Source organism: Carcharhinus amblyrhynchos, chromosome 14 (assembly GCF_965287045.1).
Source record: "Carcharhinus amblyrhynchos chromosome 14, sCarAmb.v2.hapA, whole genome shotgun sequence".
NCBI lineage: Eukaryota > Metazoa > Chordata > Chondrichthyes > Carcharhiniformes > Carcharhinidae > Carcharhinus > Carcharhinus amblyrhynchos.
Genome location: NC_137337.1, coordinates 67,128,418 through 67,147,342, shown reverse-complemented (window position 1 = coordinate 67,147,342; position 18,925 = coordinate 67,128,418). Strand labels below are relative to the sequence as shown.

The window sequence follows — 18,925 nt, the reverse complement described above, 5'->3', positions numbered from 1 at the left end:
GAAAGCTAACACATAACCACTCAAAGAAGAATACCTTGCTTTATAATCTGTTAAAGTGTGTGAGAAAAAGTACTATCTGCTTCCAACAACTTTTAATGGTTAAATCAAAATAACTAGCCGAGACCCTCTGTAAAATCAAGTAAACAGGTTAACTAAACTATTAACAAATGAAATAAAACACAATTCTAATCAAATGCTATTCAGATAAATACAATCCCACTTATTAAAAAAAAAGAATATTTTAGTCATTCTCAAAATACAACCAGGTTTATCTTTAGGAATCTTCTGTCTTCTTTCTACTGTCTAGAATCTCTGTCTTCTTTTGGTACCTTTTCGAGGCTTTGAGCTGTGAAAGAGGCTGTTGCTGTGGCAGAGAGCAGCTGCTGTGTCTCTCTGGACCTGAGACCTGTCTCTTATACCCCTGATGATATACCAACATCCCCACTATAGGATTAGTTTTCTGGTTACCAAAGCATCAAATTTAAATCTAATAGTCTGCTGTTATCAAAGTGTCTAATTTAAATTGATGAGGCAAAATTCAAAAACAGCCTGTTGTCTTGGCAACACGAATGTTTGGTCTCTGATACAATATTTCAGTCTGGGCTCTCTGTGTACTTGCATATTTTTAAAACTCTAAGTACAGAATAAAAACACCATTTTTTAACAGGCAATTTTACAATCACCAACTTCACAACAGGTTTAATAAAAAAACTTTATTACACCACCACATGTGCCACACCCTGGACCAGAAGTGTGCCCCACAATCCCCTTCTGCTTTCTATGTATGCTGGGTCAGCTGGTTACCACTGGTTATTACCATTGGTTACATTATATCGCTCTATGCCTCATACTGTCGATGTGGTTGAAACACCAATGGCAGTAAGATAAAGAAGGAATCAAACTTGTAATGCACCTTCCTTGACCTCAATGTCCTAATGGACTTTATGGCCAATTTAGACTTTTAACTTGTAGCCACTGTAGGAATCAGGTGCACTAAAGTGTCCAAGATGGGCAGGAAGAAGGAAGAAAGGATTCAAGTATGTCCCCTCCATGTCAATAGGCATTTCCGTTGTCCGTCCCTCACCCGCTCCGATTCTGTGGCAGGCAGGGCAATAGAATTCCTGTGCTCGTGTCTGAGAATCCTCCATACAGTGGAGGAAGGGCAGAGTTGGTGCGTTTCTTCAATTCTCACCTCTTGTTGTCATTTCTCCATCATTAGTGGGATTGTGGGTTGGTGCAGATTCGATGGGCTGAATGGCCTCCTTCTGCTGTGTAGATTCTATGGTGACTTCACCTTCAGCGATCTCGGCCTTAAGCTCTGGATTGATTAAAATAAGATATAATTGAATCCCCTACAGAAGCATGCAGAAGAAGGTCATTTGGCCCATCGCGCCTGTACCAACAACAGTCCCACCCACGCCCTATCCCCATACCCGTATCTATTTACCCTGCTGATATGAAGGAACAATTTAGCATGGCCAACCAACCTAACCGCACATCTTTGGACTGTGGGAGGAAACTGGAGCACCAGGAGGAAACCCACGCAGATATGGGAAGAATGTGTAAACTCCACACAGACAATGACCCGAGGCCAGAATTGAATCGGGTCCCTGGCATTGTGAGTGCTAACCCAGTGTGTGGTTCCAGAATCTGCTCAAGTGACCACAAGTTGATAAAAGCAAATATTGCAGAGCTGGACAAAATTACAGAAAGAAGGCTGGTCAAGGCTAAGAGGGGGCATTTGAAAATAAGGGTGAGAATTTTCTATCAAAGTGTTCCTTAGTTGGAGTCAGTGCGGGTCAGTGAGCATAGGGGTAAAAGAGACTCTGTGCAAGTTGGGACATGAGAACAGCCTCATGAATTTTTACTTTGATTTAGTATTGTAACATGTATTACTATACAGTGAAAAGTTTTGTTTCTTGTGCATTATATAGACAAAGCATACCATTCATAGAGAATGAAAAGAAAAGGTGCAGAATGTAGTGTTACAGCATAGCTAGGGTGCAGAGAAAGATCAAAAATAAAGTTAATTTATTAGTCACCAGTAGGCTCACATTAACACTGCAATGAATTAACGGTGAAAATCTCCTGGTCGTCACACTCTGGCACCTGTTTGGATACACTGAGGGAGAATTTACCATGGCCAATGCATCAACAAAGCATGTTGTTGGACTGTGGGAGGAAAGTGGAGCACCTGGAGGAAACCCATGCAGACACAGGGAGAATGTGCAACTCCACGCAGACAGTGACCCAAGCCTGGAATCGAACATGGGTCCTTGGCGCTGTGAGGCATGATGTGGAGATGCCGGCGTTGGACTGGGATAAGTACAGTAAGAAGTCTCACAACACCAGGTTAAAGTCCAACATGTTTATTTGGCAGCACAAGCTTTTGGAGCGCTGCCTATTCTGCACCCTCTCCTTTCCTCCTTTCCTATGTACTTAATGTACGGTATGCTTTGCCTACATAGCGCACAAGAAACAATATTTTTCACTGTATCCCAATACATGTGATAATAACTAATCAAATCAAATCAGAACTATATTCTGCACCCTAACCTTTCCTTCTCTCCTACGTACTCTATGAACGATATGCTTTGTCAGTACCGCATGAAAGAAACAATACTTTTCATTGTACCCTAATAAATGTGACAATAATCAATCAAATCAAAAACACTACATTCTGCACTCTCTCCTTTCCTTCTCTGCTGTGTACTCTATGAATGGTACGTTTTTGTCTGTATAGCATACAAGAAGCAATGCTTTTCATTGAATCTCAATACATATGACAATAATATATCATTTCAAAATCAAATCAAACCATATTCTGCACTCTTTCCTTTCCTTTCCCCCATGTACTCTATAAATGGCATGTTTTTCTCTGTATAGCGTGCAAGAATCGATACTTATCACTGTATCCCAATGCATGTGACAATAACAAATCAAATCAAAATTTGACAATAATATATCAAATCAAATCAAAATCAAATCAAACTATATTCTGCACCCCCTGTACTCTATGTATAGAATGCTTTGTCTGTATAGTGTGCAAGAAATAATACTTTTCACTGTATCCCAATACGTGACAATAATAAATCAAATTGAAATCTAATCAGCAACATTATATTCTGCACCCTCCCCTTTCATTCTCCCCTATGTACTCCATGAACGGTATGTTTTTTGTCTGTACAGCGCGCAAGAAACAATACTTTTCACTGTATCCCATTACATGTGACAAAATAATAAATCAAAAGATTTGGCATTGATGGAGGACTTTGAACCCAAAACCTTTAGGAGATTGGGTGGGGCGGGGGAATGATAAGGAGGTTAGAAATTTTGATTTGATTTATTATTGTCATGTGTATTGGGACACTGTGGAAAGTATTGTTTATTGTACACTATACAGAGAAAGCTTACCGTTCAAAGAGTATATTGGGAGAAGGAAAGGAGAGGGTGACTTTGATTTGATTTATAATTGTCATATTTTGATTTGATTTATTATTGCTACATTTTAATTTGATTTATTATTTTTGTCACATGTATGGGATATAGTGGAAAGTATTGTTTCTTGCGCTCTGCAGACAGAAACATCACAGAGCCAGAGCTGAGAGAGCAGAGCGTGGAGCTTTGGGAGAGGGGCTGGCTGCAGTGACACCAGAACAGCAGCAGGGGCAGTCAGGACCCTAGCCGGAAGCTGAGACAGGGAACTACAATCCCCAGCATGCTGTGCGGCGGCGGGCCGGCCTCCTGCCATCCGATTGGTCGGGCGTTCCCAGGTGCTATGTTGTAATTGGCGAAACGGGCCGGAGGTGGGAGAGCCAATGAGGGGAGAGGATAGTGGAAGGTGGGGAATGACGGTTACGATTTGAATCGGCAGCGCGAGAGGCGGACACAGAGACTCGCATATACACAGAGAGAGGGTAAATGGTAACGGGCTGAGGGGGAGGGGGTAAATGTTAACGGGCTGAGGGGGAGGGGGTAAGTGTTAACGGGCTGAGGGGGAAAATGCTAACGGGCTGAGGGGGAGGGAGTAAGTGTTAACGGGTTGAGGGGGAGGGGGTAAATGCTAACGGGCTGAGGGGGAGGGGGTAAATGTTAACGGGCTGAGGGGGAGGGAGTAAGTGTTAACGGGTTGAGGGGGAGGGGGTCAACGATAACGGATTGAGGGAGTTATAACGCAAATAAAACCCCCACCACTGCATGGATGCCTCAGAGGCTGTGCTCCTCAATCAGAGCTGGCATGTCTCCACCCCTCCCTGTGATCAGAGCTGGTATCACTTCTCCAAACCCAACCCCCCCCTTCCCCCACCCTCTGAAGATATCAATGCTGCCCCGCACCCCCCCCCCAAACATTGCTGGCAATGTCCCTACAAACTTCTCCCTAAATTTTCAGCATCCCCAACTCCCATGTCTGCTTCCCTCACCACCACAAATAAGAGTTTCCCTCTCCCGCATGAGACTCTTACTGGAGTCTGCCATGGGCACTACCCCTTGGCACAACTTGGCATGGTGCCAGCCTGGTAGTACCAGGACATGGCCAGGGACTGCCTAGCCATGTCCCCCTCCTCCAGAGGCTATACTCATTTTTAAGCCCCCAGGGAACCCCCATGACAGCTTTTTATCCAGGTGAATTGTTGTAAACCGTCACATTGACAAGATTTGAAAATACGCCTGGAAGGAATTTGAGGGGAGGCTGGTGTGTGAGGTCTATAAAGATATTAAAATCTTTTAAAATCAGGTCCATGCAATGAAAATCAGAGCTCTCAATCTTTCTGGCACGATTCATGATTTCGAGGTTTCACTGGATCCGGAGGCCCTGCTGCCATTCCTGTGCACACAGAATGTGGCTTCAAGATTGCTCCCTTGGACTCTGGGGATTAGCACCCATGTCAGGGATTCTTGGCTAAAGTTGGAGTGTGAACTGTTGATTACAGGCATCAACACAGTACTGGGAGATGGTCACTGATGGCTGTGCCTTCTGGAGATTAATAGAGGGGCTTCGGAAGAGCAAGAAAACCAGCTGGCCATGAAAAGAGAATAGGGTGAATTGAGGCCAGAGGGGGCTCTTGAGCAACAACAGGCAATATTTAATACAGTTAACCACCAAGGTGCGAACCATCGTCTCATGAGATAGAAGCTGTCTGGACTATTAAGGTTTTAGATTCTTACTGGTTACTGTGTTTATTGTGGATGATTTGAATTGATGCTTTGGCATTTCCTCAGGCTATGAAATCTTAAAAGCAATTTATTTATTTTCTCTGTTTTCATGTTTAAAATACTGATCCAGTTTTCAAAGCATCCCAAGCTCTATGTAAAGAAATTTCTCCCAACCTTTTCAGTTGGTAACATTTGTAAATTTGTAAGCCCTTTTTGCTGACTCCCCAACCAGATAGTGATCTTTTTTGATGTGTTCTATTTCTTGTTTTGCATTAGGTTTTATTTAAGACTCCATGACGCCTGTCTCTGACTAAACCTTTGGTTGTATATCTAATATCTCTTTGTGTGGCATAACATAAACTTTTTATGTTGTCTTGGGAATTTTATTATGTTAAATGTGTTGTATAGATAAAAGCTGCTATTTTATTCTGTTAAAGCCTACATATTTTTAAAAACCTATAGGATCCCAGTATCACTGCATTACCAATATTTTCTAATTTCTGGTGTCCTCTGCTTAGTCCTGCTTTTTAAAAAAATTGTCCACGGTAGGTGGGCATTGCTGTCTAGGCCAGCATTTATTGCCTATCTCTATTTGCCCTTGTGAAGGTGGTGAGCCACCCCCTTGAATAACTGCAGTGTGGTGTAAGTAAGTTGACAGTGCAGTTAGGAAGGGACTTCCAGGATTTTGATTCAGTAGCAGTGCAGGAGCAGCGGTATATTTTCAAATCAGCGTGGTGTCGGGCTTGAGTGGGAAATTCAAGGGGTGGTGTTTCCATGCATCTGTTGCTTTGTCCTTCTTCATGTTGGCAGTCATGAGGTTGGATGATGCTGTCATAGGAGCCTTTGCGAATTGCTACAGTACATCTTATAGAAGGTACATATTGCTGCTATTGTGCATCAGTGGTGGAGGGGGTGGACACTTGTGGCTGTGTCGGTCAAGCGGACTGCTTTGTCCTGGATGATGTTGAGCTTCTTGAATGTTGTTGGAGGTGCACTCGCTCAGGCAAATGTGTATTCCATCACACTCCTGACTTGTACCTTGTCAACTGTGAACAGGCTTTGGAGAGTCAGGAGGTGAGTTACTTGCTGCAGGATTTCTAGCCTCTGACCTGTTCTTGTAGCTCCAGTATTTATAACGTTGGTTCAGTTTCTGGTCCCAGGGTGTTAATGGTGATGAATTTGTTTCCATTTCCTTACACTCTATATTACCTGATTATTGTCCATTTGTCAGATCTGTAATGTTAGTTTGCCCTATACTTAGAGATGTTACCTGACTTTGAGTAATATCAATACTTGCTGTTTTTACTTTGGATTTTCCAGCTGGTGTAGCTTTTACTGTGTTTGTGCTCCAGCTCATATGTGTATTTAATTATTGATTTCTCAATCAGTTCCCTGACACTTCAAACCACATTCTAGCATTTTTGGTCAGACTAATTTGTTGACATCCCTATTTGTCCTCGGAAGTACTAATGAGCAGCTGCCTTGAAATGCTTCAGTTCCTGTGGTACCTCGCGCACCAGTACTGAGAATTTTGCCCCACTGTTAGTGAGGAAATGGCTATACAGTTCCAAGTCAGGATATTGTGTGGCTTGGAGGGGAACTTATAGGTGTTGTTATTCTCATGGGTCAGCTGCCCTTGTCTTTCTTGAAGGCAAAGGCTGTGGGTTTGGAAGTACTTGCAAGTTGGCTGGAGCTTGATGGTGGCAATTGTTTCATTGCTTGGCTAGGCTGGCATTAAATAAAATCCTCTTGGGTGGGTTATCTGGGCATATTTGTTTTGTTTCTAGTATGAGGTATGTGAAACCAGTTATAGACCTCATGCACATTTTGTTCCACTTCCCAATTTGGCATGCAGCTGGGACTAAGTGCCACATAAGAACATAAGAAATAGGAGCAGGAGTAGGCCATCTAGCCCCTCGAGCCTGCCCCGCCATTCAATAAGATCATGGCTGATCTGTCGTGTCTCAGTTCCACATTCCCGCCCTCTTCCCATAACCCTTAATCCCCTTGCCTATCAAAAACCTATCAACCCGCGTCTTAAAAATATTTAGCGAGGCAGCCTCCACCACCTCAACAGGCAGAGAATTCCAGAGATTCACCACCCTTTGAGTGAAGAAGTTCCTCCTCAACTCCATCCTAAACCGCCCCCCCTTTATCTTGAGGCTGTGCCCTCTAGTCCTACTGTCCTTTCTGAGCAGGAAGAGCCTCTCCACCTCTATCCTATCCATCCCATTCATCATCTTATACGTCTCAATGAGATCTCCCCTCATTCTTCTAAACTCTAATGAGTACAAGCTTAGTTTATTCAGCCTCTCCTCATAGTTCAACCCCCTCAACTCCGGTATCAGCCTAGTAAACCTCCTCTGCACTCCCTCCAAGGCCAAAATATCCTTGCGTAAGTGCGGCGACCAAAACTGCACACAGTACTCCAGCTGCGGCCTCATCAGTGCCCTATACAGCTGCAGCAAGACCTCCCTACTTTTGTATTCAATCCCCTTCGCTATGAAGGCCAGCATCCCATTTGCCTTCCTGACCACCTGCAGGCTGAGTTTTTGCGACTCATGCACAAGGACCCCGAGGTCCCTCTGCACCGCTGCATGCTGCAGTTTTTTGCCATGTAAGTAATTGTCCTTCCTACCATTATTCCTACCAAAGTGGACAACCTCACACTTGCTCACACCTTGTTTGTACGGTGAAGCATTTGTATACTCATCAAGTTGTTAGTAAGTATATTGTGCCATTTGTTGCATCCTCCACAATACCTCTGACATTGTTAAACAGAATTCTGATTTGTTCTTAAGTAGGCCAAATGATCAAAGTAAGGAATAGTTATATGCTTCTGAGCTTTGTAAATCACTTGGCTAGGCAGACAGATGTCGGAATTTTTCTGACTTGCCCACAACGGGAATTGGAGCGGGCAAGGGCTAGACAATGGGAAGGTCCGGAAGATGCCAGCGGGGCCTGATGCGTGTAATCCGTGCTGGGCGCCCTGACCCACTAGTGTCTCCCATAGCCAGAGTTCATTACCATATATTTTAAATGCGATTAGCATCTCTTCCCACCCCTCGTCCCCCCCAACTAGAGTCATTCACTCCAGTGGAGATTACTATAGCTCCCCACTTTTGGAGAGCAAGCCCCTGACCCATCTGGAGTGAAGGGGGATAATCAGGGCCCCCAGAAGATTGAGCATGGGGAGGGTGATGGCAGTGCCAGCCTGTGTCGTGACACTGCCCAAGGGGCAAAGTGCCAATGCCCAGGGGCACCTGGATACTGCCCATTGGGCAATGCCAAGGGGGTGGGGCCTTGTGGGGCAATCAGTGAGGGGGGGGCTCTGCTGCCACTCTGCATAGGGATTGGTGGGGGAGGAAGGAACTACAGGGGGAGCTGTTGGGGGAGGGGGAGAAATTGTGGGGGGTTAAAGGCTGAGCATGGTCAGGAGGCCTTATAAATACTTGTCTATAAGAGCTGGTCAGGGGCTAGAAATCCTGTGGCAAGTAACTCAACTCCTGACTGTCTACACCTCCAAGGCACAAGTTGGGAACGTGATGGCACACTGTCCCCTTGCACGCCATGAATGTAGCTCCAACAAGCTCAACATTCTCCAGACAAAGCAGCCCACTTGATTGGCACCCCATCTACAAACACCTGCTCCCTCCACCACTGGCAGAAGTGTATACCATCTACAAGATGCACTGCAGGAGCTCACCAACACTCCCAAAGCAGGACCTTTCAAACCACGACCACATGGTGACACCACCACATGGAAGTTTTTCTCCAAGCCACTCACCATCTTCAGTTGGAACTATATCTTTGTTCCTTCACTGCTGCTGGGTCAAAATCCTGGAACCCCCTCTCTAAAAGCACTTTAGTGGGGTGTACCTACACTAAATGAACTGCAGCAGTTCAAGAAGGCAGCTCACCATCACCTTCTCGAGGACAATTAAGGGTGGGCAATAAATGCTGGCTGAAGCAGTGACGCTAACATCCTGTGAATGAATAAAACAACATTGCCAGATTTTGCCGCATCCAAAACTGAACATAGACATGTTTTGAGTTAATGGAGGATGAAATAAAGTGGTTTTGGGGAATATAATTCTTGCCTACAGTATAATTGCTAGATGACTTATTCCGCATTATAATACTTTAATTTAAATTTAGTACTACAATTGCAAAAATAAAGTCCTGGTGGAATAGCAATAGATCTATTTGTGTGCACTGACGCTTTGGCAGATATGTTAAACCATTTTATAAATGTTAGAGCTCTGTAGAATACTATGTTTAATGCTGAACGTAATACCAGATTGTAGAGGATGCAAAAAAGGTTCACTGTAATGATACTAGGGATAAGGGATTTCATTATGTTGACAAGCTGGTGAAGCAGGGATTAGTCACCTAGACCAGAGACATTTAAAGGGGACATGTTTACAATTGGGGCATTTTGATTTGAATAATTTCAATTAACATATTTATAGATAAATCACATGATTATGCTTTGAAGGGTCTACGCTGTCTGTTCTCTGAGTCTGTTTTTAGCAGTTACAATTTTTTTCTAACCAGGTGTTAAGTTATATATGATAGTGGATGCCTTGGTGGTTATTTTCCAGACGTCGCTGGATTCCGGGGAAGTGCCGGAAGATTGGAAAACGGCTAATGTTACGCCGTTGTTTAAGAAGGGTGCCAGGCAAAAGGCGGGGAATTATAGGCCGGTTAGTTTAACGTCTGTGGTAGGTAAAATGTTAGAATCCGTCATTAAGGAGGAAATTGCGAGGCATCTTGAAGGGAATTGCTTGATAGGGCGGACGCAACACGGTTTCATTAAAGGGAAGTCGTGTCTGACAAATTTACTGGAGTTCTATGAGGATGTGTCTAGGGCAGTGGATAGAGGAGAGCCGGTGGATGTGGTCTTTCTGGATTTTCAGAAGGCGTTTGACAAGGTACCTCACAAGAGGTTATTGCAGAAGGTCAGGGGACATGGAGTTGGGGGTAGGGTGTTAGCGTGGATAGAGGATTGGTTGTCAAATAGGAGGCAGAGAGTGGGGGTCAATGGGTGCTATTCGGATTGGCGGTTGGTGACTAGTGGGGTGCCCCAGGGGTCGGTGCTGGGGCCTCAGCTATTTACCATTTATATAGATGATCTGGAGGAGGGAACCGAGTGCAGGGTGTCGAAATTTGCTGATGACACCAAGATTGGGGGAAAGGCAAATTGTGCGGAGGGTGTGGAGAGTCTGCAGAAGGATCTAGATAAGCTGGGCGAATGGGCCAGGAAATGGCAAATGGAATTTAATGTTGGCAAGTGTGAGGTGGTCCACTTTGGTAGGAAGAATGGTAGGAAGGACTATTACTTACGTGGCGAAAAACTGCAGCAGGCGACGGTGCAGAGGGACCTCGGGGTCCTTGTGCATGAGTCGCAAAAACCCAGCTTGCAGGTGCAGCAGGTGGTCAGGAAGGCGAATGGGATGCTGGCCTTCATAGCGAGAGGGATTGAATATAAAAGTAGGGAGGTCTTGCTGCAGCTGTATAGGGCATTGGTGAGGCCGCAGCTGGAGTACTGTGTGCAGTTTTGGGCGCCGCACCTGCGCAAGGATATTTTGGCCCTGGAGGGAGTGCAGAGGAGGTTTACTAGGCTGATACCGGAGTTGAGGGGATTGAGCTATGAGGAGAGGCTGAATAAACTAGGCTTGTACTCGTTAGAGTTTAGAAGAATGAGGGGAGATCTCATTGAGACGTATAAGATGATGAATGGGATGGATAGGATAGAGGTGGAGAGACTCTTCCCGCTCAAAAAAGACAGTAGGACTAGGGGGCACAGCCTCAAGATAAAGGGGAGGCGGTTTAGAACGGAGTTGAGGAGGAACTTCTTCACTCAAAGGGTGGTGAATCTCTGGAATTCTCTGCCCGTTGAAGTGGTGGAGGCTGCCTCGCTAAATATTTTTAAGAAGCGGGTTGATGGGTTCTTGATAAGAGAGGGGATTAAGGGTTATGGGGAGAGGGCGGGAAAGTGGAACTGAGCCACAACAGATCAGCCATGATCTTATTGAATGGCGGGGCAGGCTCGAAGGGCTAGATGGCCTACTCCTGCTCCTATTTCTTATGTTCTTATATTTCAAATTGGAAGAAACATTCGGCGTAGTATCCACTTGTGGTCTTTGTCTACATTTTGTAGCTGGTGACTTAACTGGAATATGCATGCGGAATGCAACAAACCTTTGGTGATCACTGGGGACGGAGGCTAAGCATTCTTGTGTGCCTAAATAGATTATGCATTATTATTTAAATGGTTTGATTACCAATCGAGTGGATGGATGTTAGTAGTACAATAGTACAACCAGAACCTCTCTGCCAACTCCATTTTGTGTATGGCCATTTGAAAAAGGAAAATAAATTGCATTCTCGTGCTTTTGGTGACCCCAGGCTGCCTCAACAACTCTTTATGGCCAGTTAACTACTTTCAGAGAGCGGTCACGTGTAGGGAGCACAGCAGCCAATTTGTTCCCACAAACATTGATGTGATAATAACCAGATCATCACTCTGTCCAAAAGTAAATTCCTATGTTTACCAGTTTGGTTTTATTCACTCTGTAGCTTTGAATTGTTTAAAAATTTTGAATATTTATTTATTAGTAACACAAATCAGGCTTACATTAACACTGCAATTCAGTTATTGTGAAAATCCTCTAGTCGCCACACTCTGCCTGTTTGGATACATTGAACCTGGGTCCCTAGTGCTGTGATGCAGCAGTGCTAACCACCATACTGCCATTGGTACTCTTGAATAAAGCTTTCTTCATGGCTATGACATATGTATAAAGTATCTGTTGATCATGCTTTAGTTTGCCGAAATTTAAGAATAAGAATGAAATTATTATTCCCTTGGTGCTACAATTAATTGTAACTCCCTGCTGTTACTTATTATACTTTGATCCTTCCTGAGATAACCAATTTAAAACTGAAACCTTTGGTTTGAAAAACATTGTCTTTGCATTTTGGGCCATTAGAGGATTTTGTGCTGAATTGGTTGAACCAACTCCAACCTTTCTTTGTGCTTGTAACGCAGTACACATTCTAGGTCTTTTCAGCTATCATTTTCCCAGTAGGTTCATACTGAAGTTGTTCTTGGAATTGTGCATCACAAAATTGAGGCTGTTTTGCTTATGGTGCCTGTGCCAGCTCTTTAAAAGGTGTGTCCAATGGTCCAATTCTCTGCTCAGGTCTCAAGGCTATACTGTGTTTTGCTTGAAAGTATATAGTCATTTCCTTTGTGTTTTGAGTTGCTACTGAAAAGAATTGCTCCTATAATCCTCTCAAATGGTACTTTCCAGATTATAACAACTTGCTTTGTCAAAACACTTCACGTCAGAAAGTGGAAAGTTCTGGTCTTAAATATGGTCTCTCCCAGTGATGCTGTAACTAGAATCAGAAGATGAGTTTTGTAACTGGATACATCTTTGGCAGTGATTAAAATGGAGTTTAATACTTCAATGTCCAAAACTAAGTTGGTGTGGAATTGCATTATATCTGTGCCTCACAGGCTGTTGGCATGTCTTGATGCTCTCTCAGACTTCTGTTTTATTTTCCCCTCTATCTCAGATTGTTAAATACATATGTTACCTAATCTCCCATGATAGTTAGAATAAACTGCATTTCTTTGTTTGCAGGGTTCTGCTTGTGAAGGCTGCCTTACTGGTAAAATGGCAGAGGCAGACTGGGAGCTGAGTAAAGAGAATGTGCAACCTTTGAAACAAGGCCGGGATGTGAGTACACTTCAGGATGTACTTGCACAGCATGAAGGCCCAAGTCAGATCAGTATCCAAGAGCAGAAACTGTAAGTAATACTGTTTGACTTTTTTGTGGGTGGATTGGGAGGGACGTGAGAGGTGAAAACCACTGCATTGTTTGGATTTTAGGATGATTGTGATTATAAAAAAAAGGGGAGTATTTGTGGCGCACGGTCTTAACCAGTTTAGAGAACAGAGTGTATACTCCCACCATGTTGTTAACTTAGTTATTGTAATTACAGAACTCTTCCTTGAGGCATTCCCCAGCATGGTTGATGCTCTCTAACTGCAGTACTGGAAAAATAACACTTTATTAAGTGTGCAATGGGGAAATCACACTATCTCCCTGACTTTGCTGGATGGTGATGGCATAGCAGAGAACTGGGGAGAGAAATTATTCAGCCTCTGTGGGGCCCCTTTAGGAGAGAGAGCAGCATCATTTGGGGATGGGAGTCAGAAGATTGCAGACTAAAGTGGAGCGTAGGATGCAGTGTGGTCAGGAGCAACAGTGCCATGAGAAGTAGGCTGCAGTGTGGTCAGAAGCAGCAGGATCATGAGCAAACTGCTTCGTGGCCGGAGTCTCAAGGCCCTGAGGAATGATTGGACTGTGGCAGGGCCCTGAGTGACCTCTCAACAATTTTTGGTATCTTAAGAGTACTGCATTGGTCATCCATTTTGTAAAAAGTTTATTATTTTTAGGATAAGTGTTTACCTGAAATATATTTATAGGATTGAAGGTGTTGGAATATAAGATCGCCAAGCTGGACCATTTGTGCATCCTGTCTTTAAATTCCACGTTACCAAATCTTCCATCCCATTGCTCTGAAAACTCTGATCACATCTTTACAGCTGTGACAAATTCTACTGCAGCAACTGAGAGACTCCAAAACGTTCTAAATGAAACAATCCACAACATACTTTTTCAAATTAAATCCTTTAAAATTCCAGGATATGCATTTGGATCTGCATATTATAGCTTTTACGGACAGACGTAGATGGGCTGGGAGAATGAGCCAAAATTTGGCAGGTGGAGTTTAATGTGGATAAGTGTGAAGTTGGCTGGAAAAATAGAAAGGCAAATTATTATCTAAAGGAAATCAGATTTGAAATGCATCTGAGCAGATGGATCTGGGTGTTTTTGTTCATGGATTGTGGAAAGTCAGTAAGCAGGTACAGCATGTAATAAAAAAGACAAATGGAATGTTAGCATTTATTGCAAAAGGACTGGAGTATTAAAAGTAGAACTGTTGCAATTTAAAAGGTGGTGGTGAGACCAGATCAGGAGTATTGTGTCTGGTTCTAGTGTCTGTGGTGGCATTGGAGGCAGTTCAGAGGAGGTTCACCAGATTGAATCTGGGATGAAAAAGTTGATTTATGAGGAGAAATTAAACAGTTTGGGCATGTACTCCCTGGAGTTTAGAAGGATGAGGTGGGATCTGATCGAGGTACATAAAATACTAAAAGGGATTGATAAGATAAAGACCAAGGGCAAGATTTTCTGCTCACCCCAAAATCAAAAATACTGCCTGAGGTCAACGGACCTTTGCATGGTCTGCCCTTCGCCCACCATGAATCATGTGGCAGGAGGGACAGGATAACTACCCCCCCAAAAATGTTTCGTCTTGTGGCACAATCTAGAACAGGGAGTCACAGGTATAGGTTGAGAGGCGGTAAATTTAAAACTGAGATGAAGAGTAACTCCTTGCAGAGGATAATGATGGGACTTGCTGCCCCATAGCGCTGTGCAGTCTGAATCATTAATAATTTCAAGGAGGAGGTAAATATATTTGAGTTTCAAAAAAAAGGGTTAAAGGGGTGTGGGGAACAAGTAGGGAGATGGATTTAAAACCAGGAAGAGATCAGCCATGATCTGATTGAGTGGCAGAGTAGGCTTGAAGGGTTGAATTACCTATTTCTATTTCTCTAATTCCTACATTCCTACATTTCCCAAAACAAAATTTGTTCTTCCTTAGACCATAGCCTATCTGGGTACTGACTTTTGTTTAAATCTGTGATGCCTTTAAGAAATGTAGGTTTTATCATATTTCTCAGAAGGGCAATGTTTAAAATTCAGCGGCTTTACATGGTGGCAATTTGGCCAACAGATGGCTTAAGTGTTGAGAACGCAGAATAATAACTGATTTTAGCTAATGGTGTATTTGTCTAAACATTTAATACATTTGTGTTTACCTAGGTTCTTTGGGATTTCAGAGTAGGGCTGGATTTGGATTAGGTTGATTGACAAGTGGCAGTCATGTGCTAATGGAAGGAGCTAAGCTTGCAGGGAAGATGTGCACTTTTTTGTTTATTTTAAAAGTTATTTTTCTGCCCACTCTTAAAAGAAGCAAGAGGTGTCTTTTTGTGTCTCTTTTGAGACTGCTGTCACAGAACAGGTGTGAGTGGCTCTTGCACTGTCAGCATGTAAGCCTAGGGTTTGTTCACTGGTTTTGAAGAGGAGTTGAATTGGAACTGCTAGGAATAGATTAGCAGTTAAGAACTATATATTGACAGGTTTAAGTATTGTTCAGTTGGTAAATGTTAAGCTAATCCATTTGTTATGGTTAAACTATTGTTAAATAACGTTTGTTTTGGTACAAGTTTCCTAGCGTGTCAATGAATCACACCTCGAGTAAAACAGTTTATCTTCATATTAATGCTCAAATTGCAAATAGTTGGGGTTTAGTTGAACCTCACAATATACCTTCGAATTTCTGAACTCAGACCCTAACAAATCGGTCCAGTAGTTTTCAAACATACCCTTAACATACAAACAGATGGAAACCTTACCCCTGTCCGCCTTCAGTAGTGGATGTAATGAGACTCCAGTCTCAAATGGTGATAAGTGAAATGAAAATTTGTTAAACCATTTCCTTAAGTAATAGAATTTGCAGCATTTGACATGTCAGCGTCTTTTGAAGGTGTCTGCCCACTGGAGGAGAACTTATCAATATCTCAATGTCCAGCTACCATGATTATTTTGTTAGGGTTAAGTTTTGTTAGGAAGAACAACATCATTATCTGTATATCTAAAACCTCTGAGATGTGTTGCTGCTGGGCAAGATGCTGCCTTTCTACCCAATCTTACTGAAGGGCAGTTTTTATTAATGTTTTTGAGATGTGGGCTGCATCAGGAACTGTTTAAATATAACATTTGTTTTGCCAATGATGTTCATTGTCCTTCCCTAGTTTCACATTGTAAGAAGGGCTGGCGGATTCCTTTTCTAGAAAGACACTAGTGCTTCATTTCAGTCCTGACAATCAATGGGCAGCTTTCATGGTTATTTCCATGATGTCAGTTCACAAACCACCAAATTTCTTGAATTTAGTTCCACAATTTGCCATGCTGTGATTTGAACTGTGACCTCTAGTTGCTCGTGAAGAAATCTGCATGCCAGTTCATAGAATCCCTACAATACAGAAGGAGGCCATTGGGCCCATCAAATCTGCACCAACCACAATCCCACCCAGGCCCTATTCCCAAAACCCCACATATTTACCCCGCTAATCCCCTGACACTGGGATTAATTTATCATGGCCAATCAACCTAACCTGCACATCTTTGGACTGTAAGAGGAAATCAGAGCACTCGAAGCAAATTCACGCAGACATGGGGAGAATGTACCAACTTCACATTGATCTGAGGCCAGAATTGAACCCAGGTCCCTGGCACTGAGGCAGTAGTGCCAGCCACTGTGCCACCTTGTCACCCTTAAGAAAGTTTTTAGTCAAATACTCACATCCATGCTCAGTAAATCAAGATTTCCAGTCCACTATGGATAGTAGAATATTGTCCATGTTTGTTATTTCATCCAACCCAAGTCCAATTTATTTTGTCTGCCTTATTGAATCTTTTAGCAAGAATAGCTTTGGCAGTATAGTGGAATTGCTGGATAAACAAAATCAAATCTGAAGAAATATGTAACATTGCTTCAGAAATGGGGAAAGGCTAATTTGCATTTTTGGGATGGAAACGGGAAGCTTCTTGTCAGAATATAGTCCTGCGGGTGTGGATCTGCATTTTTCCTGTTCAATTGTTTTTTTCTGTCTTCAGAGCTGGTTATCATCAGTAGTTGACATTTTCCATCATTGTTTAAACCTGATCCTAAAGTTTTCCATGTTCAAAACTCCTCACTTACAATTACCTGACTTGTATTAATGTTTGTGTATCATTTTGTTTTAGTTCTGATCTAGAGTCTGGAATACCCACTTTCCATTTGCAAATACTGATTTGACCCATTGCTGTGTTACGGTTTTTTTCTAACTCCAGCATTTTGAAGTATTTTGCCTTTCAAATATTTAGTAATTCTTGTTCAGAGGTTATAGTGATCCATCTGATCATGATCTCTGTCCCTTTGTTTGGTGGCAGATTCATATTAGAGAGTTAGATGAGGATTGAATGCTTTTACAAGGCAAGACCTTTTCAAATATGTTTGGATATAGGATGAAACAAACCATTGTATAAAAGATCCTTTAAATAAATTAAAGCAGCAAACTTTACGACAGTCATTGGAAAATTCTGTAACATCACACTATGGTAGAAACTCCTTGGGAGAAATGTTCACTTTAGTTGAAGTAAATGTCAATTTGAGAGTTGATTAAATGCTCATCAGTTCCATTTTTTTATGCTGTTTCCTCTAAATAAGCTGGTTCTGATCCAGCAGTCTCTATTTGATGACTACCAGCAAAAACTTAGGTATTTTATATGATGTCATCTTGGTTCTATATGAGCAGTTAGAATGGAAAAAGATATTTAAAATTCCTGAGATCCATGCATTGCTGGCAAATCCAGCCTTTACTGTCTTTGCCAGTAACCCCTGAGAAAGTGGCGATGGTGGTGAGTCACCTACTTGAACCATTGTGCTACCTACGATGAAGATGCCCCCAAGTTGTGAAACTGCATCTGAGCTCTCTTAAGCCAGGCTCAATGTTTGTGTCTTGGCCCGGCACCCTCTCCCCACCTCCCCACTACCATCCAACTTTGGTGCGAAACTCCCAACTATCCAAAAAATGTGACTGAATGTGGGTGCGTTGTGGTGTCGAGCGCACCTGAGAGACTGGTGTAGATCACTATTATTCTTGCAGTTATGACATTTTCTGGGTGAGGATAATTCTGCCCATAATACATAATCAATCAGAGTCAGCATGGCATCATGAAGAGGGAATCATGCCTGACAACTTGAATTCTTTGAGGTGGTAAAGAGCAGGATGGATAAAGGGGAACCAGTGGATGTAATATTCTTGAATTTCCAAAAATGTACTCAATAAGGTACTGTACAAAGGGCTACTTAAGATGAGAGGCCATAGTGTTTGGGGTAATATGTAAGCATGGATAGAGGATTGGTTAACTGATAGAAACAGAGTGAAGGGCATTTTCAGGATGGCAACCTATAACTAGTGGCATGCCACAGGGTCAGTACTTGGGCCACAATTACTTACATTCACTTCCCCTATCCAAGTAATTTATATTATATCATACCAAATTTGCAGATGACACAAAAATAGATGGGAAGGCAAGTGGTGAGGATGATAGAGTCTGTAGAGGGATATAAACAGGTTAAGTGAATGGGCAACAACTTGACAGATGGAATATGATGCAGGAAAATGTGAAGGTATGCACTTTGATGGGAAGACGTTGAATATTAGGGAATTGAGTACAAAAATAAGGAAGCCTTGCTAAAACTATACAAGACACTCATTAGACAACATCGGGAACACGGTTTTGGTCTCCTTATCTAAGGAAAGATATGCTGACATTTGAGGCAATCCAGAAAAGGTTCACTAAGTTGACCCCTGCGATAGAGGAATTGTGTTATGATGAGAGGTTGAATAGGTTGGGCCTATATTCATTGAGTTTAGAAAAATGAGAAGTGATCTTATTGAGGCATATTGGATTCTCAGGGAACTTGGCAGAGTAGTTGCTGAGAGGCTGTTTCCCCTTTTGGGAGAATCTAGAACCAGAGGACATTATCCCAGTAAGAAGTCACCCATTTAAGGTG

General features: G+C 42.7%; 1 protein-coding gene across 1 annotated transcript in view; it reads left to right on the top strand.

The window, feature by feature from the left end:
* Window positions 1–12,577: 12,577 nt before the first annotated feature.
* The window catches only part of bub1bb (BUB1 mitotic checkpoint serine/threonine kinase Bb), a 94,834-nt gene continuing 88,486 nt past the window's right edge, over window positions 12,578–18,925 (top strand). Inside the window, exons 1-2 of the mRNA XM_080203033.1 lie at window positions 12,578–12,650; window positions 12,810–12,976. Coding sequence (XP_080059159.1) covers window positions 12,615–12,650; window positions 12,810–12,976 — 203 coding nt within the window. The 5' untranslated portion in view covers window positions 12,578–12,614. The remainder of the gene's footprint in view (window positions 12,651–12,809; window positions 12,977–18,925) is intronic.